The 22,421-nt window shown below is 38.3% G+C and overlaps 1 protein-coding gene across 2 annotated transcripts in view; it reads left to right on the top strand.

The window, feature by feature from the left end:
* The window catches only part of ARHGAP24 (Rho GTPase activating protein 24), a 456,309-nt gene that overhangs the window by 413,804 nt on the left and 20,084 nt on the right, over positions 1-22,421 (top strand). For both annotated transcript variants that reach the window (XM_081110112.1, XM_081110113.1), the window contains one exon: positions 20,677-20,809. In XM_081110112.1, coding sequence (XP_080966238.1) covers positions 20,677-20,809 — 133 coding nt within the window. The remainder of the gene's footprint in view (positions 1-20,676; positions 20,810-22,421) is intronic.

The raw sequence follows: 22,421 nt of genomic DNA, 5'->3' as shown, positions 1-22,421 counted from the left end.
AGTTAGGAAATAATGGAAGTTCCAGAGGAGAAAGTATACAGCCAGTTAAGAGTTAAACATAGTTACTGTTTTGTGAATTACCTCCTTTCTCTAATTTAGTAGAAAAAATAAATAATTTTTATCTTAATATTATTAATTTAACACTGTGTAGCAAAGATTTTTCCATATTAAGAATTGAAAAATGGGGTTATTTCAATATATTTCAATATATTTTACCTTAGTATTTTATTTCAATGTATTTTAACTTAGTATTTTATCAATATATTTTCCATTTATTATGTTAATGTCATGAGTTACATTCTTTGATTTGCAAGTGTGAAAGCGACTTTATATTCCTATGATAAACTATATTTGGTTGTTATGTATTATCCTTGTTATATATTACTATATCTGACTTGCAAATAATATGTTAAGGATTTTTGGACCTATATTGACCAAACATATTTTGTAATGTTTTTGACTAGTATTGTTATCAGAGGAATTCTGGCCTCAAAATTAGTTGGAAAGTGTCTCCTCTCCTTCTGTTTTCTGAAAAATATATGAGTGTATTATTTGTCCCATAAAACTTTGATCAAATTTATTACTGACATTATCTAGTCTGATGTTATTTTTGTGGGAAAGTTTTTAGATGTGGCTCTTCTAACTTTTTCTTGTACCATTTCATTTATATCTGTCATGAAACTTGTCCATTCCATATAACCTTTCAAATTCATTGTCATCTTACTTTTTGTGTAATGTCTGTAGATTGTTCCCTGTTTTCCTTCTGATGTTAGCAATTTGTGACATCCGTTTTTCTTAATCATTCTCCCTAGTATGTTATTAATATACTAGAGGCCCAGTGCACAAATTCATGCACAGGTGGGGTCCTTCGGCCTGGCCAGAGATCAGGGCCAATCAGAGTCGGGCCAATTGGGGCCTGCTGGCCTGGGGGAGGGATAGGGCATGGGAAGTTGGCCACTGGCCCTGAGAAGGGAGCCAGCCCTCTGCCCCCCTGGGAAAGGGGCTGCGTCCACCACCATCCTCCCCCATTTCCCCATCCCAGCCTGAGGCCCAAAGGCCTTGGCGGGGTCAGGAGAGGAGGGATAGTCACTGGGCCGGGTGCAGAAGGAACGGAAGCCGGACACTGCCATTGGCACCCTGCCACTGCGTGGTTCCCTGCCTCTCCCCCTCCACCTTCCCTCACCGCTGTGCCGCCACCGCTGCGGGTGGGCCAATTGGGGCCTGCCAGCAGGGGAGAGGGGTGGGGCACGGGAGGTTGGCTGCCAGCCCCAAGGAGGGAGCTGGCCCTTGGCCCCTCTGGGGAAGGGATTGTGTCTGCCGCCACCCACTCCCTGTTCCCTGTCCCAGCCCAGGGCCCAAAGGCCCCAGTAGGGTTGGGAGAGGAGGCAATGGTGGCCAAGCAGGGCGCATGAGGTTGGCTGTGGGAGCTCACTGACCACCAGGGGGCAGTTCCTGCATTGAGCGTCTGCCCCCTGGTGGTCAGTGCATGTCATAACGACTGGTTGACCTGCCGTTCAGTCGTAAAGGCTGCTTAGGCATATATATATATATATATATATATATATATATATATATATATATGTATATATATATATTAAACTTTTAAAAGAACCATTTTTAGTGTCACTGATTTTCTCTCTTTTTCTATCCTCTATTCTGTTCTATTATCCTTGGTGATTGTTCTTCCCCTGGTGGTTGTTCTTTGTTTAACCCTGTGGAGTTCTACCCTTTGTGTGTTTATTTAGTATTTAGACCAAAGACTTGGTATTTAGACAAAGATTCAAGAAGACCTCAATGTAGAATTCAAGATTTTTTTTTTTTTTGGCAAAATGCTCTCCAGCCGCTTCTACCTCCCCAATCTACAATTTCTGTCTCCTTAGCTCAGCAAAACTATTGTTATTTTAAAGTCCTCATCCAGTCCCAGGGTCTGACAGATGCCTCTGTGTGCAAGCCTGAAGTCATCATGAGACTTATCTCCTTTAATTCCATACTCTCCAAGGTCACATGTTTGCACTGTTTGTTGTTCAATATCTTATTTTATATAGTTAGACTAGCTTTCTCATTTTTTAGTAGAAAAACTGTTAACTGTTATTCTGTGAAGGCTGTGAGCAGATTCTTTCCTCAGCAGTCCTGAAATCCTGCTGGACAAGTTGTCAGGGCCCCTCTCCTGGGGCTGGGACATGTTCCTACTTAGGACTTGGTGTGCCCTCTAGTTCTGCTCTCTGAGACTTACTTCCTTTTCTGCAAGAAATGGCTCCTATTTCTAGTGGAGTTATTTCTTAGCCTACTTCCTGCCCATGAAAGGATCCAAAGTTTCCTTTCATTTTGAACTGATACTATCTGGGTTTTTTCCCCCCAAGTTACCACAATTTCTTTTAAAAACTTGGTTTTTATCATCTGTATTATAATTCACTTGTTGAGACAAAGTCACACCCATGCATCTCTTTGCAGGCCCTTCCATATTCCGTCTGTGAGTCAGGCTGCTATAGAATAATCTTATGATTCTTCTAAATACTTTCATGTTGCTGAGAGAATCTGTGAGGTGCTGCTTTAGTTCTTCTAGAGTTTTAACAAGGGGTTTTGTAGCCACACCCATCATAAAGGTAAATAGAAATCTTTACCTTCAGTTCTGTACTACTGGCATCTTTGCTCTATGCCCATTTCTTACTTTGAGAATCTTTTATCAGCTAGAGATACTTGGGGTCACTATAGTTTCTCTAAATTTTTCTTCAAAGATGAACAGTTCCTTCTTTAGCCTCATCAGGAACATTTATTATGTTCTGAATTATGCAGACGATAGTCTTGCTAATTTTTCTACCACTGCTTAATAAGCATTTACTTTTTCTAGCCTCTAATAGCAGTTTTCTCATTTTGCTTCCAGCTCTTACTAATAGGCTCTTTATTGCCTGCCCAGACTCTGTTCCAAGGCCGAGAGATATATTTTCAATTTTCGCTGTAGCAGCACCCAATTTCTGGTACCAATGACTATTTCAGGCATCTATTGCTGCATTGCAAACCATGCCAAATTCTTTTGTTTAAAAACAACAGCAACCTTTTCAGATTCTGCATTTGGGCATTGCTGGGCAGAGACACCTTGCCTCCGTTCCCCATGGTGCTTATTGCCTCAATCTTGTGTAGATGCAAGCTGAATGAAGTAGTTAAGAGACATCATTCAAAGTCTGGTATCTAAGCGGGGCTGATGGCTGGTTAAGCTTCACTCTTCCTCTGCACACTCTTGGATCCTTCAAGGCTTCTCTCTTTAGCCGATTGTTGGAGCTCTTTAAGGGGTATCTCAGGACTCAAGACAAGAGTGGGTAGGCTCAGAACTGGCACAATGTTAGGTTTACTGAATACTATTGGTCAAAAGTAAAGCATAAGACCAGCTCAGATTTAAAGGTATTGAAAGCCCTTTTTTTAAAAAAAAAATATTTTTATTGGTTCAGAGAGGAAGGGAGAGGTAGAGAGAGGTAGAAATATCAATGATGAGAGAGAATTATTGATCGCTGCCTCTTACACACCCCCACTAGGGATGGAGGCTGCAACCTGGGCATGTGCCCTGACCAGGAATTAAACCATGACCTCCTGGTTCATAGGTCATCACTCAACCACTGAGCCATGCCAACCAGGACAACTCTTCTTCTTGATGGAAGGTGTGGTATACATGTATGGAGATGAAAGAAATTGACAGTCACCATCTATCTCATTCATTTCTTCAGAAAATAATTTTGGAGTGTTTACTTTGTCTTAGATATAATTCTATGTGAAAAAGACAGACCAGGTCTATTCTTTTTTTGTGGAGTTTGCACTATTTGTGATGGTCAGATAAACAATAAACAGTCAATATATAAGTAATTTCTAAGAGTGATAAGGGGTGAAGTGCTAATATGTTAGTAAGTGAAGTGGTGGAGATACACACCTCTTTCCTGAGGATGTAACATTTGGGTGTAGCTTGAATGATAAGACCTAAGATACCGTGGCAGCACATTGTAGGTAGAGGAGCAAGTACAAAGGCCCAGAAGAACATAACCCCACTGTGGCTGAAATACAATGAGTGATGATTAGAGTCCTCAGAGATGACATTAAAGGAGTTGATCCTGTGTAGTCCAATAGACTATAATAAGACACTTAGTTTTTATTCTATGTGAAATGGAAATCTATTGAAAGATTTTTAACAAGTAAATGAAGTTATTTTATTTACATGTTTAAAAGGGTCACTCTATAGAGGAAAACTAAATAACAAAAGACTTTCCTTTCATCTTTGTCACCAGAACTGAGGATAAAATCCAAATATTATAACCAATAAATACTTCCATTACTCTTATCATTGTGGAAATTGTAAAGGTTTTAGGAGCTCTGGCAAGGAGCCAGGGATGAAAACCAAAATATATACATATTTCTTATCATATCACAATATTATAGTCTGACGACCTGAATGTCCTTGTTTTGATAAATAGATTGTCACGTTTGAGGCCAGTCACAGGGAGGCAGATATGCAATTTACCAGATTCTGCTTATTAAATAAAAAGGATTCCAAGATTTATGAACAGTGAGATAAAAACAAGAGAGTTACATATTTGTGTCAAAATTTAATTGTAAAGTACACTGGTAGGGAAATAAACAATCTCTAACTTCCCAAGGAGAGTGAGATTATTTTCAGAACCATATTCACATTTTTAGTTAATTGTCTGAGTTTGAAATTTTACATGACCAAGTCCTAGCCCAGGTTTCTGTTTTCAGGATGTGAAGACAAAAATCCTGGGGACATTTGCTAGTTCAAGTTAATCTCACCAGTGTTCAAAATCAGAATAATTAAAAAAACAACAACACTTTAAAAATACGGACTATTAGGATTTAAAGCAAAGTACAAAAGTTTTTTATTGTGAAATATGTTAAAGAGCAAGAGTAAATAAATATTTTTCTTCTTTATTTGAATAATGCTTATATCTCACTAAGTAGTCAACAGGAGTTAGCTTTCATCTTTATACTTATTAAAATCTGAAAAAAATATTCTCAGGAATTCTGCAATGGTAATCTCTCATTTTAATAGTGAGGATTACTATTATAGCACTAATATTAAGGCCTAAAATTTGATTTTTAAAGTGAACATTTAAAATCTATAATAATAAGAGCATAATATGCTAATTAGATGGGACAGCCAAATGACTTTCTGGATGTCCTTCCGAATGAAGTCAGGGCTGCGAGGGTCGAGCCCCTTGCACGAATTTCGTTCATTGGTCCTCTAGTAAGATTATAAAACTATAACATATAAAATGTTACTAAAATTTAATAAATGTTATTAAAGTCATTTTAAATTATAACATTTTGTATATGATTTATAATATAGAAATATATATGAAGAAAAAGTGACTATTTCAAAATTAAATAACCCAGAAAGTTATTGCTATATATAACATAAATATATATATAGACTTAGACATATAGCTATATTAAAATACAGATATATATATGTGTGTATATATATATATATATATATATATATATATGTGTGTGTGTGTGTGTGTGTGTGTGTGTGTGTGTATGTAAGTATTGGAATCACACAATTTTTACATTTTGCCTTTTCTTATTAACATATATCATGAACAACTTCTCATATTACTAAGTAGTTTTCAAAAACATGATCTCAAGAACTATGTAATAATTCATCATATTAGTACCCCAGTTTGTTTGATTCCCCCTCTGTTGTTTTCAATGTTTTGTATACATCAGAACTATGCTGACAAGCATCTGTATTCATAAATCAGCCTGTGGTTTTGAAACTGGGATGCATTTGGAAGATAATGTTTTTGTAGTTGAATGGGAGAAACATTTTGTCCTGTGGAAGAAAAAAAAAAAAAGACAGTAGAGAAAAATAAATTTGGAACACACACTATTTGAATTTAGAGAGGTTGCCAGTGCATGGGCCAGCTTTTATTAGACCATGCACTTTCTCCTCTTCTGTAATTATATCAAACGTTATTTTTCCAGTTCTGAGGTCCAAGTTTAAGACTTGCATGTATGCATGACTTACGGTGTTTACAGTTAGATGACATTTTCCCACAGTTTCCTTGACCAAAATGAATTTTGTGAGAAAGGACATTCGCATTGACCTGAAAAATTTTGTATTTTATCAGTTTATGTCAATCTTAAAAAAAAAAAACAGAAATCGTTTCTATCCATTCTTTCCTTCATTTCCTTTTTTCTAGTTAGGAATAGAAACAAATTAAAACTCAACCTTTTTTTATTCAGCTTCCCCCCTTGGAGGGGACACGATGAAAAACAGAATGTGTAAAATCGAATTAGAAGCCAAGTGTTATCTTGTTCCCAGAGCTCTCCACATGGCATCAGCTGTTAAAGAAGACTCATTTCGGAAGAGTTGGGAACATAGAGTCAAGAATGGCCTTGTGGGTATCACTCTCACAGCATTAATTGCTCGGCAACAAAATAATTGCGTGCTTACAACACAGCCTTCAAGAGCAAGGACAGCAGGCTGCGTGAAGCCAGTGATTTTACACATTCTGTCCAAGAATCCCATAAAACAGCTGCTGTCCTAGGTACTCCAGCTGCCCTCCCACACACCCAGTTCATTCTGCCCTCGCTCCTCCTTCTCAGCTTCTCCCCTTTTGTTTATGTTTTATTTGTTTGGGTGACTGAGTTAGGACCCCTAAACAAACCGTAAGTCTGCAGAAATAAAATGGGGGAAAAAATCCAAATCTGAAAATGTAGAAGTCAGAAAAGCCAGACACATTTTAGTTTTCATTTCTGGGCAGCAATATAGGATTGAGCATTACTAAGCAGGCTTATAAAAGGTGAATTTGAAAGTGAGGAGCATTACTGACATAGTAGAGATTCTCAAACATTAGTTTACATAAAAAATACCTACAAAGATATCTCAAGATTCAAATGCCTAGACCCCATTGCCTATTGTCTGATTTTAAAGATTGAAGGATGCCTAGGAATCTTCATTTAAAATAAATCTTGAGCCGAAACCGGTTTGGCTCAGTGGATAGAGCGTCGGCCTGCGGACTGAGGGGTCCCGGGTTCGATTCCGGTCGGGGGCATGTGCCTGGGTTGCGGGCACATCCCCAGTGGGGGGTGTGCAGGAGGCGGCTGATCGGTGTTTCTCTCTCATCGATGTTTCTAGCTCTCTATCCCTCTCCCTTCCTCTCTGTGAAAAATCAATTAAAAAAATAAAAATAAATAAATAAATAAATAAAATAAATCTGGAGTTGAGTTTGTATGCCTGGCCTTCTAACCATAACTTGGGAGATATGGGCTGGACTACAGGCTACAGGAATGTGGGGTAAAGGGCGATGCTCATTCGAAGTGATGTGGCTCAGTCTTCTCATATATGAAGTGAGAAACAGTACCATCGGCCTCATGGCATTATGGGAAGCAACATACTGGTTCTGACTAGGCTAGGCAGGTGTTGTGCTACTGTGAAAGGTAAATTATTTTCTGGGGTATTCAGGTCATGTGTAAAATATCTATCTTGCTAGCTTCTAAAATGGGCTGAAATTTTAGAACGTACTGAAAAGTACTTCCCTGCACGTTTATGCCTTGATCCATGTGAGAAAGCAAACACGGAGCGTTTAGTAGCAAACTATACATTGTAGAGCCCATGTGTCATAGTGTGAAATATTTAAGGTTAAAGATAGGGACTGGGGAGGAAGGTGAAAAAAGCAAGTGGTAGCTTAAGGTCATGTGGATAAAAAGTTGAAAAAGCAAAGAACACATTTCCAGGAGTTTGCTGAGGCAAGCCCTTGTGGGGGACGAAAAGATGATTTTCCTTCTATCCTTCTAAGTTGTTCTTGCTGGACTAATAATCAAATTAACATGAGACAGATTGACTGGAGAAAATGACCAAGTTTATTATGCATCTGCATGCAGGGAGCTCCATACAACTAAGAAACTGGAGAGCACTTTGGGCAATTGAGGCTTACACGCCATCTGGACTGAGGAGAGGAAGGCAGGGGCCTGGGAAATCAAAGGAAAAGTAGGCAATTTACAGGTAGATAAGAAGGAGCAAACATGTGGCAAATTAATTCTTGCATGGCCACCCGGAAACGATGGGACATGGAGGGGAATCTAACAGACTTTCTTGGCTCTCCCTGCCTGCCATAGTTAACTCATATGTGCTAAGGTGAATATGCTAAGGTTCCGTTCCTGAGCCGGTTTTATGGTTTGAATTCCTGTAGGCAGGTGAGGTGGAGGAAAACTCCCCCAACCCTGAAGTTTGTTGGGTTGTGCTTTCAACTTGAAATCATCTGCATGCCAGGGAGGCACATTCTGGTGAGACTCATTCTAGACCCCTACACACTGAATGTCTGGATGGTAACATGGTTCCCTATTTCCAGCACCCTAAATGATTCTCAGAAGTCGAGAGGCATCAGCCCTCTAAACTCCTGAACAGCTGTTTAGCTATGATAATTCTTAACGTACCTATCTTTTGATGCAGTTCTTAGACATTATGGTGGCATGACAAGACTTGGTAACCATTATCTTAGAGTACTTCTCAAACTTGTCATTCATACAGTACCATCGACTTTGGTCATATCCATATAACAACTGTACCAGGTTTACTGGTATTTTTCTTTGCATTTATTCACTGTTCTCTTTGTCAATTTCATTGTAAAAGGAACTTTGTATCATTATTGTTGGTTGCAAACCAGCATCATTTGCCATAGATACAAAGTCAACATAGCATAAATGCAGTGACCACAAAGCGTGTTATTAAATGCTAGCTGAACACAGCTGCTTTCCATAGACTCTGACCCCGAGTTCCTCTCCTTATTTGATAAAAATAGAGATTAGCAAATGGTAATACCACTTTAACACTTCTCTCATTCCCAGCTGGAGCTTCCTGTTTGATATAATCAGGAGAATTGAAAGGTAATGGGGGGGGGGGGACACTAGAGTTCCTTCTCTGTGATTTGATGTCACCTAGTGTCCGGTTTGCGTGGCACCAGACTTGGAATCGTCCACACTTTGGGAAATGCAGTCAGGTCACTCTTCACTTGCTCTGACAGGCCTACTTCCCCCAACACTTGGCTTCTTGTCGAATTAGAAGAATGGGTATAATTCTGAAGGGTTCCATGAAACCTCCCTGTAAACATACCAAGGTCTGAAAAAGTAATGAGCTTTAAGAGAAAGTATCTCGAATGTGAAAATAGTTTATGTAGGGCAGGTGGTTATCTGGAACTCTGTCCCGTTTCATTGTGCTTTACTCTCTTGGTGATGTAGCTAATAGTCTATACGTATACTGATGAGGACACAAGTTTCACTTTATCTTCAAATAAATTTGAGTTTACGTCCATTAAAACCTGATTAAGTGATGAATAAAAATAGCCACTTAACCAGTGTTTGGTATATCTATCAATTGGTGTTTGTATCCCTATTCAAAAGGAACAGTGTAGGAATAATAAAGTGGAGTGGTATCATTTAACCCATATGTTGGGAATGCTTTTGTGTTATAATAAAAGACTGTTGGGGTGTTCAGAGAAGGAACAAGTTTTGCGTGGACTCCAATGGTTTTGGTGTTGATTTGTAGACTCACCTGGATATACCATAAAACCCTTTTTAAGTCCTCCCTAATACTATGAGTTAAAGATTCAAAATGTAAAATTGGGCGTCTACTTACTCATCTCCTTTGTAAGGCACAAAGGTTTTGTTTTCTATCTTATTGGGGTGGGGGGGGGAAGTTTTCTGTAAAAGAACATTATATCCTTTATTGTTAGTCCCTGAATCAGATCATCAAAATTCTCCAAACTTGTAACAGTTACAGAAGGAAATGGGCAACATGCAATAGGGTCATTTTAGGAACACATTATATATATTCATTATATCTATGAAATATATGAAACTGGTTGCTAATTAGTCTTCATTAGCTCGAAAAATTATTTGTGATATTTTGATTTACTTTATTTTTTATTTTAAAGTAGAACTATTAAAGAATGTACATGGGTTTTAAGAAATGTTAGGGAAATTAAAACAATATTTTTAGCATCATATACCTCCTCAGTGTCAGAACATCTATAATGCTTTTCTAAAAAATCCTGGGTTGCATACCTGAAACCTCCAGAAAAAAAAATTGCTGAACATATTTTGATGGTTACATTTCCTTTGTTTCTCTTGAAACTCCATCTGCAGAGTTTAGTGAAGGAAAAACATGTAGGCAGACAGCATAAAATCGCAAAGTAACTAAATACAGCTGTAACTTCTCTGTTTTAGCTAAGCCAAGTTCATTAACTACTTGCCAAGATTTTGAAAATCATATGAAAATAAAATTAAAACCCATAGCACTTCAAGTCCTGGGTACAATTGAAGCAAGAAAGGGTTATGTGATAAAGTCTCAGGTACATATATTTACTAATGTAAAGACATAAAAATTAGTAGTCATAAAAGGGTCTGTATACCAGGAGTCAAATTTTAGGAAAAACAGCATATCCCATTTAAGAAATAAAAGCTCATCATTTACATAATCTAATTAGATCATCCCATGGTCATAGTATACTTAGTATATGATTTCTTCCAGTTACCTTTATTTCTGAGTCATTTCTGGGAGAAATGCAAACTAAGCAAGAAGTATCTCAGCCCACCTCTTTCAAAGTAGAGCCATGTTATTCATTGAATAGTAAGTGCTACTTGCTAAGTATAATTTAAAATTTTATGTAAATGAGTTTTCTCATATCTCGAGTAGTTTATTTATATCCACCTGAAAATGGGTCATCAGAATTGACAGTAACCTCACAATCATTTAAATTCTTCTTGCATTTCTTGGCATATATGTTACATTTTGTGAATTTAAGAAATTATATTCCACAGTACAGCCAGAGAAAGTGCCCAAGTGTGGGTATTACACTATCATTATTCCCAACCTAGATTCAGAATGTCTATGTTTATTAAAAATCCTGAGCAAACTAACTTTGTTCATGGACAACTGTAAATACTCCGTGAAACCTTGAAAGCTTGAGCCTTCTCCTGAAGCAATTGTAAATAAATTCAAGAAGGTCCACTGGCACTGAAGAGAGAAGAAATCTAACACATAGAGATAATCAAGGAGAGCCTGGATTGATTTTCTTCACACCAAAAAACTTATTGGATATGTTTTTTAAAAAATTCTACAAACAAAATATATATATAGTATGTGTGCATGTAATATGTGTATATTTAGTGTGTGGATATGCACACACATCTATATATATCTATAAAAACCTAAGCGACCGTTATGACTAGAAGACTGGATGACCAAACCACCAGCCGGTAGCTATTATGCACACTGACCACCAGGTGGCAAACGCTCAAATAGGAGCTGCCCCCTGGTGGTCAGTGCGCTCCTACAGCAAACCTCCTGTGGCCGGCCAACCTCCCTTGGTCCCTCCCCGCTGCCGGCTGGCCCCGATGGGCCACAATAGGGACTGGGCGAGACAGACCCAATCAGCCCCAATTGCCAGCCAGGCCGAGGGACTCCACCCATGCACGAATTCATGCACCGGGCCTCTAGTCCTATATGATAAAAGCCTAATATGCAAATTGACCAAACAGTAGAATGACCAGTCTCTATGATGCACACTGACCACCAGAGGGCAGACGCTCAATGCAGGAGCTGCCCCCTAGTGGTCAGTGTGTTCCCACAGGGGGGCACTGTTCAGCTAGAAGTTGGGCTTACAGCTGGCGAGTGCAGCAACAGTGGTGGGAGCCTCTCACGCCTCTGCGGCAGCCCTAAGGATGTCTGACTGACAGCTCCCAGACTGCAAGAGGGCACAGGCCAGGCAGAGGGACCCCCCCCCCAAGTGCACGAATTTTGTGCACTGGGCCTCTAGTATAGAATAAAATCTCTGCAGTTGGCAAACAGGCTATCTATAAACCCTTTATCACTGATGAAATTCAAACAATTCCTTATGTCAATACTTATTCTAAGTAATTATATAAATTATTGATATGATAGGATCTTAGTTTAATAGAAAAATCTAAGTGACTTCATTGATTTCAGAGTTGATTTCTATTAGAGGAATTTATGGCATCTTTATAACTTGGACCTTAAGAGTTTGTAAAACATTAATGTCATTTGTAGTACAAGAATGTGTCATGTGCATTCGAACGTTACTTCTAAGTTACATTTTGATATGACATTAAACCTTGGGTCCAAAATCACTAGACTGGAGGGACATATTAACTAATTTTAACAGCCATGTTAATTAATGTTATAACTAACAGCACTTAAAGTTTTAATTAGTTTCTGGTTGCTGTTGTTGTTGGAATTGTATACATATGTATGTACAAGGTAGCCTGTTTAAATAGAATTATATTGATGTTTTACTATTTTAAGGAACTTTCCTTAATATTCTACATTAAGCTTTATAAGAGTCTCAATCCTATTAAGCCTTATCTCTCTGATGAAAGAACCTTGGTACTATAATGAAAAAAGTCAGATTTTATTTTCATTTTTTGTTCTTAATTTTTACTCTACTTAGATAAATTAGAGTATGGCTATTTATAAAATGAATCAATACTCTCCAACATTCTTACCCAGACTAAGTGATAACAACTCTAATGACTAGTCTATAAAATAAGTATATGGGTTTCGTGTAATGTATATTACCTAAATACGAGATAATTCATGAACAGGTAGGGTCCCGATCAGGGCCGATCGGGGCCTTCCGGCTGCCAGCCAGGACCTTCCTTCTGGCTGCCAGCTGGAGCCTTCCTTCCCTCTGATCCAGCTGCCCACCGGGGCCTTCCTTCATTCTGCGCTGCCCTCTGGTGGTCAGCGCACATCATAGTGAGTGGTCCAACTCCTGGTTGGTTGAACTCAGGAGGGGGCAATTTGCATATTAGCCCTTTACTATATAGGATCTTTAAACATTTGCCCTTTGTATTTGAATATGGTATTCAAAAGCTATGTAACAAGGCATTTTACTTGTTACTTACATTTATTTGTTACGATGATAACCACCTATGTAGGCATGTTCAGAGGGTTGGGGGTGGGAAGAGAGGTTTGTAGTAGAGAGACCAGCTAATATGCTATTATATTAATGGAAGTGAGTGATACACTGAATTTGAGCAGAGTCAATGAGACTGCTAAAGAGGGAATGGATTCAGAAGGTACTACATCAGAAAATGTAAGATACCATCATTAGTATTTTTTGAAACTTCCCAGGTGGTTCCAATGTGCAGCTCAGTATGAGAATCACTAATTACTGATAGATTTAGAGTCTCAGAAAAGCACCATTCAGGTTGACTTCTAGGTTTGTTGTTTGTTTGTATGAGTGCTGATGTCATTCATGGTTGAGAATATGGTAAAGGAATAATTTTGTTGCAAGGATTTCTTTGTTGTTGTCCAGCTGTGTGTTTGTATAGAGTTCAAAGTATATGGAACAGCTAAGAATTCAATGGAAAAGTATGGTGTAGAGAGGTGTACTTGGTAGTCATTGAAGAAAAGTGGTAGTTGGACTCATGGGTTTGTCCAAGGGGGTGTCTAGGAAAATAGAGCCTGTAGTGGAAGAAGAGCTTAGGAGCTGACTGGTAAGAATAATGGCCAGAGAAGGCAGAGAGGTGGAAGCCATAGGCAAGTGAGGCATTAAAAACACACACAATGAAATGAGAGTCTTACTCATGGGAATTAGTTGTCAGAAGTAGCAAATGGACAAATATCCATGATTTTTTTTTTTCAGTTTGGGAATGTAGCTACTTTCTTCCATTTGAGGGGCCTGTTATTTGGAGTCACAAAACTCAGATGCTCAAAGTAATATCTTCTTACAGATGCACAACAGGATATTTTGTTATTTTGAGTGTCTTTTACACATGCAGGGGTGTGTGTGTGTGTTCATGTATATGGTATGTTGGTTTATATATATTAAGTAATTAACTAGCATTGTAAGGGAGAAGTCTATACACACATACTTCTATGAGCATGAATAATTCTAGAAGCAGGAAAGAAAAGGGCAATGTGTCAGGTTTACGCAGGAACAGCACTCCTCTCACTATTCTTCTATCAGGGAACGTTAGAGAGACAAGTGTGTAACTAGTTGGCTCCAGTGAATGGTGGAGTGGCCATATTTAAATGTTTTACCTTTACATATTGGAACTGCCTCCTTTCATGGAAGTTTTCCACCCCAAATACGTGTTGTGTGTTGGTGCTTCTCAACCTTGGCAGTACATAAAAATCACTTGAAGAGCTTTTTGAAAATCTCAATGCCCAGGTTTCAGCCCAGATCAGTTATATATAAGAATATATAAGACCCAATAGTCAGCATTTTGAAGAACATTCCATACACAACCAGGGTTTAGAATCGGTTTCTTCCATATCTCGTTGATCTATCTGACAATATTTCATAAATCCACATTATCTGAAAGCATGTTTCTGTCTTTTGGCTAACATTTTATTACCTAATACTCTAACAGAACCATTAGTGAGGTAAAAATCACCAAATGCAGATTTGGGGGTTGTATTGGTCAGCTTAGGCTGCCATAAAAAAATACCATGGCCCTGGCCAATGTGTCTACGTGGCTAGAATGTCGGCCTGTGCACCGAAGGGTCTCGGGTTCCATTCTCAGTCAAGGGCGCATACCTAGGTTGCAGCTTAGATCCTCAATCCCCGATCCCCAGCAACCAGTGGATGTCTTTCACATTGTTCTCTCTCTCTCTCTCTCTCTCTCTCTCTCTCTCTCTCTCTCTCCCCCTCTCTCTCTCTCTCTTGCTCTCTCGCTCTCGCTCTCACTCTCCCTCTCGTCCTCCCTCCCTCTCTCCCTTCCTTTCTCCCTAAAAAGCAATGAAAAAAATATCCTCAGGTGAGGATAAAGATAAAAAATACCATGGGCTGGGTGGTTTAAACAACAGAGATTAGTTTATTTTACACTTCTAGAGAATGGACTGATATCAGGGTACCAACATGATTGGATTCTGGCAAAGGCTCTCTTGCTGGCTTATAGATGGCCAGTGTACTCACATAGCCTTTCCTTGTTGCATATGCATGGAGGTTAAAGGGTGCAGGGCAAGCTCTCTAGTGTCTCTTCTCATAAGGGCATAATCCCATCGAACCACCCTCACGACCTCTCTAAATCTAATTACCTCCCAAAGCCCCACCTCCAAAGACATCATGTCATCACATCAGAGCCAATGGTGTCCACATAGGAGTTCGATGGAGGACAATTCAGTCCACTGCAGGAGTCATCATGCAGTTCTCTACCACGGTCTTCTTTTAAAACAGAAGACTTGTTTGGAACAATCAGTAAATCAACATAGTCCAGGACTCTGCCTGGAGGTAAAAACTGTCTTTTGGGGTTGTATATAATTCAATGGTGACACTTACATAACGGTAAAAAAAAGCCACAACAGTTTAACTGAATTCAAGTTTCACTGCCAAAAGGTGTAGCAGTTTTGACAGATACAAAAGAACATAAGTTTGAACAGAACCAGGCTTTTCTGGTAGACATTTGACTTAGTTTGCAACTATTCACCACCTTTGGATTTGCTCTTCTATGTCTTGGTGAACTCGCTTGACAGAGCGTGTGTTGTTTAAGACACGCTGGTGGCAGTATTCATCTTGGTAGTGCTGCTGACGGATTTCCGTCTCACTTATCTTCTTGGAGTTCTATGGACATGCCATTATTTTTTCTTAGTTCCAAGTGAACTTTAGGTTATCTCACTCTGCATGCTGCAAATAAGTTCACGATATCTTTAATAACTCTCCATGGGGTGCATTGGAAATTCACTCTATTCAGTTAAATCAACGGATTTTATTATATTCTGTGCATTGAATCTGGAAAGAAAATTTCCATTTCTCAATTTGAAGCTTAAAAGTTTCAAGATTTTTCCTGTGTAGTATTATGCTTGTAATTACTGTGGCATTTGAGCTGATCTCTGTGTGTGGGTCTGTTTATCGGAGAAGGAGGGGAGGACCTAGAGGATGAGCAAGCAGGGATTGTCATCAGACTCCTTTATCCCTGCTCAGCTTAGTAAGAGGCCCCTATTGTGCATAGATTATAAATAACACAGGTCATTTTCATGAAGTATAAAACTATTCTTAAGATCACGCACCTGGCAGGGACTTAGCAGCTATAATATACAGAAAATGCTAAGAAGCTGAGCAAATGAAAAGTGGTATGGAAACATCTTGGTGATTGGTTAGAGATATAAAACCAAGAGGGACAAAAAAAGATTTCTGCTTCACCTAGCGTGTGGCATGGGGCAGTGCACGCTATAAATGTTCGTAAACTATTTGGTGAGGTAGTGATTTCTAGAACAATCCCAGAATGACCAAAGGGAGACCTCTGAGAATGTAAAATTAGGTCAATTGTAGAAAGTCTCATGGAACCCTCCCTTTAAGTGTAATAGAAAACACTGCAGAATTCAGAAGTACAAGTACAATATAGGTTGTAAACAAAACCCGTATGCTGATCAGTGAAGGGACATATGCTTCGCAACATCTTCTGGCCCGACAGCTCCTTTACTCAGGATCCCCGGGCCTGGCTCTGCCTCTTTGCTATCACTGAATAGAATGTCCATGGTTATTTATCTTAGCTTCTGAAAACAGATTGTACTGCCAGGCGAATGAAAGAGACCTGAGGTTTGTATAATGGTTTTACATTAGCAAATAGTTTTGAATTCCTACTAAAAGAGTGTTACATTAAAAACCCTCATATATCAGTAATTAGCCAAAAAGAATTTTATATAATGTACAATTTCCTTTTAAGAACTCCAAAGAGAGTTAATAACAGAACCCATTCAATGAGCTGCTTGGCAGGCCTGATGCACAAAGAGATATGCGTAGGTGTGTGCTACTGCTGTTGTTATTACTATTATTGGCCGGGTTAGGGATTTTAATTCTCCATGTACACCAGCTTCTGACATAATACAGTCACTCGACCTCCCTTTGATGAAGACTGAGATATATTTCTCTGAGGCAAAGAGAACACGTTTTTCTAGGTACATTGGGCAATTAACATACAGTTGCAGATGTTAAAATAATAGAGGTGATCTGATAGGTAGGGCTTGTCTTATCTAATTAATTTTATTCTTTTCATAATTAAAAAATATTTTTATCTTAAAATTCTAAATGAATAGATAATATAGAACCCATCTTAATTGGTATTTACCTAATTGGCCATATATTAAGCAAATATTAATTAGACTAAGTAATGTTCTAGCCAGTTGGCTCAGTGGATAGAGCATCAGCCTGAGGACTCAAGGGTCCCAGGTTCAATTCCTGGACAGGGCACATGCCTGGGTTGCAAGCTGGATCCCCAGTAAGGAGTGTGCAGGAGGCAGCCAATCAATGATGTTTCCATCTCTCTCTCCCTTTCCCTTCCTCTCTGAAATCAATAAAAATGTATTTTTAAAAATTAGGCTAAAAATGAGTTATCAGTGAGGGGTGTCAGGCTAGAGAGTTAGATGCACAGTGTGGTTCTGTTGTAGAGTGACTATTTTTAGAGAAACCCCAGACCTCCTATCGTAGCGGGTAGCATACTGGCAATTGGGGTGGATGTACTGTGAGGCTCTTGAAGTGAATCAGAACCAGCAAACACGTTGGCGTAGGTCCAGAAGTGATTGTCTTCTTCCATTCAGTGGGAGAGGACAAAGCCAAAAATGAGAATGTAGAAGTCTCTTTTCCTACAAAATAGCCTAAGTTTAATAAAGCCCCCAAAGGAGCCATAAATTTAAGTTTTATTCTTTAAGCAAAAAATTTAATAACATTTGCTAATCAAAAAACAAGAAAATATATTGTAATTTTTCTTCATTTTTTCTATTTAATAGTGTGTGGGTTTATGTATACTAGAAGCTAAAAAGCTAATGTAACATAATACCGTAGGGAAGGGATAATATAATCATCCCAGTCCACATCTCTTACCTTGACTCATAGCTCGAATATTTCTATTCTTGGGAAATTACTGCAGCTTTGGAACGAAGAATATCGCTGGCGGATGAAGAATGATTCTGCAGCCTTTCATCCCTCACAATTTTCACACCCTCTGGATTAGTCTAACTTTGCAATTGCGCCATCTAGTGTTCAAACGTCCTCAGTGCTATAGCTCAACTTCATTAGAAGCAAAATAATACAGGAAGTAAAAAGGCTACAGGTACCAAGAAGCCAGCAACTGAGAAGTCCTCAGAAAAGAAACTCACCGCAAAAGATAAAAAGCCAATTTATTCCATAAAGTTTGGAATCACTTTGGACAGCTAATTTTGAATAAAAACCTGATCAAAGGCAGTGAGAAACATGAAGAAATAAAAAACAAAAAACAGCAAGTTACCTTAAAAACAGTGTGCTTGGGGAGAGTAACGAATAGTTTGTCATTGAAATACTAAAACAGATTTTTTGTTAAATATACATATTTATTATTGTCTCATTTATTTGTATTTATTTCATAAATATTTTATATATTCTATGTGGTCATACAAATTATACATGATATATTCCATATATTGAAATTATACTTATTTGATATTATATTTTTATATTTCTCTCTGTGGCTACCTATAACCTAACAAAATTGTCATTGAATTTGAAGGCAATACAACCTAACCTGGTCATAAATTTATTTGGGTTAGAGTGTGGTTTGGATTTGAGTGGAATCAAAAGATGGAAATAGTTTAATACTTGGTTGAACTGCCCGTCCTTCCAGTTTGTGGTTTTGTTACTACTGAGGACTGCACCCCCAGGAGTCAGGTGATTTACAACATAGCACTAGAAACACAGAAGGGCTTTGATATGCAGGAAGTAGAGTGGTTTGCCAGGAAAAATAAATGGTGTCTTTCGTGTCTTACCATTGAGACTACTTTAGGCCTAGCTTTAAAAAGAAATTGGAGGAAAGTATTTTTAGGAATTAATGAGTTTGGTCACAATTTTCAAGACATCTGGAAGACATGATTTTTATTTTCTTTACAAGCCTTTGAGATGACTTCTATATTGTCTATCAGTTGAGAATGTTAAGAGAAGAAATAGTTACTTAATTATGGAAAGAATAAAATTAGTTAATACAGGCCTTATCAGGTCATGTTTATTATTTTAATATCTGCAAAACGATTGGCAGAGTGCCTCCTTTGACTTACTTCAGTGTGAAAATGGAAAACCTCAGCCTTTGCCCTACTTCTGAGGAAGGTGAAGTCCATGGTCCAGTCCCACTCTGAGATCTGGTCTCCTTGGCCTTTGTCAGCTCCTCAAGGACAGGACGCTTCCTCTCACCTAGGTCTCTGCTTATCTGCTTTGCATTAATCAGGAAGGTCTCCTTCTGTTCTTCAGCTTTCACGTAGTTAATTCTTACACACACACTTCAGATCTTGGCCCCAACATCATTCCTCAGAGAAACAGCCTCTAGATTAGTCCTCCCTTGATAGCATCTGATACTTTTCCTTATTACCACCTTGTGATTATGAACTTGTATTATTATCTACTTAATATCTGCTCCTTCCCGCCCCCCCCCCCGGGTTATAAATTATAAGCAGGCTAGAATAATACATTCCTTTAACTCATCGGGGTCCTAGCCACTGTGTTTCTGTAGCGTCTAATACAGATTAGCTGTGGGAAATGCCTGGTGAAATCAAACTGAGTCCTACACTGAGAGGTGAAATGCCCATTGCCTCAGCCCGCTGAGTTTGTGAAGTCAGTTCTGCTTTCATGTGCTCTTGGGCCAACAGAATATTCACGGAGGTAGGGAATTTCGGTGCTTCTATTCCAGTTTGTCCAGGTATATCCCTCTGGCGACTTGTCACTTCCTTCAGCGAGGTCTGGGAGTGGGTGTCTGTTCTCATTACTGACAAAATCCCTGACCCCGTTCACTGCCACTCTTCCCACTTCCTGGGGATGAATTGACCTTTTCACTCCCTGCTCACCCATCTCCCTTTCCCATTTTCCTGTCCCTCTGCCCACAGATTAAAAACAAAACAAAACAAAAACAACAGAAAAAGACAATCCCTCCTCTTTCTGTCTTTGCTGTCAGCCATCTTCATGGATTTACTGGGAATAGGGAAATACAGAAAACAAAATATAAAATAACATTTCAGTAAATTATCCTGCCACTCTAATATTCAGCAGAGAATAAAAATTTGTGTTTCATGTTAAGTTTTCATTGTTTATTTTTGTAGCACTTTCCTTTCCTTTCTAAAAGACTCTAAGGGTTCCCAACTATCTTAGAATATTAGACAAGCAATCATGCTGTCTAATGGGCTCTGCTTAAAAGCTGAAGCATGTCATGGCAAGCCTCAGATATCTATATCCAATCACCAGTGTCTTCTCAGGAATGAGAGATATTTTGAGAAATATAGTTAAGATTCAGAAGTAATTAATTTTGACATTAAATACACACGTACACACATATGTAGATTTGGTATTTTTTGGCAAATTGTGTTCCATTTTATTTAAAGTCTGGTATATACTCATTGTTTTCAAAAGTTAACACTTTTGCTTAACATCAAATACACACAAAAGCAAAATGCTGAACTTTCAAACCACACTGAGAATCGCAAATGTCCTTCTATGTATGTTTCTTTCCTTCCCACCTGCGGTAGCATCTAGTAGGCATCGTCACATACGTATGTATTTCTTGAAAGCTGGATTGACTGATTTCATTGCAAATTCATATATAATCCTGACACACACATCCATATTTGATTAAAAAATAAATAAACAAAATGCTATAAGGTTCAGTCCAAAGATGATCTTCACACTTCTCTCTCCACAGCAACACGGATGTGCACACGGTGGCCTCACTTCTCAAACTGTATCTCCGAGAACTTCCAGAGCCAGTGATTCCTTATGCAAAGTATGAAGATTTTTTGTCATGTGCCAAACTGCTCAGCAAGGAAGAGGAAGCCGTAAGTCTCGGCATTTATTTCTACAAAAGCTTTTGTTTGAGGGTTTTGTCAGTGTTCTCTGTCTTTCATTTGTAATCTTTCCTTTGCCCTATCCTTGGATTGTGTTCCACTCTTCTGTGTATTGACGTCACACACATTTAGACTTAACACATACAAAACTCAGGTCCCATTTTTAATCCATTCTCTCATTAAAAAAAGAAAAATATGACCGAATAAATGAAATGAGCACTCCTTGCCGCTATGCTCCCCTAAAAGGTTAATTGTGGTGCCAAATAGTCTATGAACAAAGTGGATGACTTACTTCATGTTTCCTTTTTCATGCTGTGCCTCTTAAATCACCTCAAACAATGACTCCTACGAAGTCCTCCTGACTGCCTGTTTTTGTAAAAACAGCTTTATTGAGATACATTTCAGATACTATACAATCACCCATTTGAAGTGTACAATTCAGTGCTTTTTACTATATTCTCAGAGTTCTGCTACCATCACCAAAATCTAATTGTAGGATAGTTAGCACATTTTATCACCCCGTAAACTTCATACCTGTTCCCCATGCTTCTCCTTTCCCAACTCTTCGCAACTACTAATCAACTTTCTATCTCTATAAGTTCGCCTATTTTGGATATTTCATACAAATGTTGTCTTTTGTGACTGGTTTCTTTCACTGTTTTCAAGGTTCATCTACATTGTACCATGTATTGGTATTTTATTTCTAAATAATATTCCATTATTTATTTATTCATCGGTTGCAAGACAGGCATTTCCATTGATTGGCTATTATTAATGATGCTGCTATGAACATGTGTTCTCATTTCTCTTGGGTATATATCTAGGAGGTAGAATTGCTGGGCCATATGTAACACTGTTTTTGGAAGAGGCTTCACCATGTAAACTTCCAATGTGTGCAGGTCCCAAGTACTCTACATTTTTGCCAGAACTTGTTCTCTCTCTTTCTTATCGTAGCCATTCTAATGTGTGTAAAGTGGTATATCATTGAGGTATGAGTTGCATTTCCCTCATGGCTAATGATTTTAAATATCTTTTCATGTACTTATTGACTATGGGTGTATTTTTTTTGAGAAACATCATAGACAGGACATTTCCCCATTTTATTTCAGTTATTTATCTTATTATTAAGTTGTAAGAGTTCTTTATATAATTTACATACATGTCCCTTATCAGGTCTGTGATTTGAAAATATTTTCTCCCATTCTATGATTTGTCTCTTCATTTTCTTGATTGGTATCCTTTGAAGCACAAAAATTTTTAATGTTGATAAAGCCTAATTTATCCATTTTTCTTTTGTCACTTGTGCTTTTATTCGAATATGAAAGAAGGCGTTGTTTAACCCAAGGTCACCAAGATTTACTCCCATATTTTCTTCTAAGCCTTTTATAAATTTAGCTCTCACATTTAAGTTGTAAGCTCCACTTTCAGTTAATTTGTGTTTATAGGGTGAGGAAAGCGTTCAGTATCATTCACTGGCGTGTGCATATCTAGTTGTCTCACCACCATTTGTTGAAGAAACTATCCTTTTTTTCCTATTGGATTTTCTTGGCACTCTTGTCAAAATTGCTGCCTGTTTGTTATATAATGTTGTCTGTGGCTGCTT

Source organism: Myotis nattereri, assembly GCF_964212035.1.
Source record: "Myotis nattereri genome assembly, chromosome: 1".
NCBI classification, from domain to species: Eukaryota; Metazoa; Chordata; class Mammalia; order Chiroptera; family Vespertilionidae; genus Myotis; species Myotis nattereri.
This window is presented reverse-complemented; position numbering and strand designations above follow the sequence as displayed.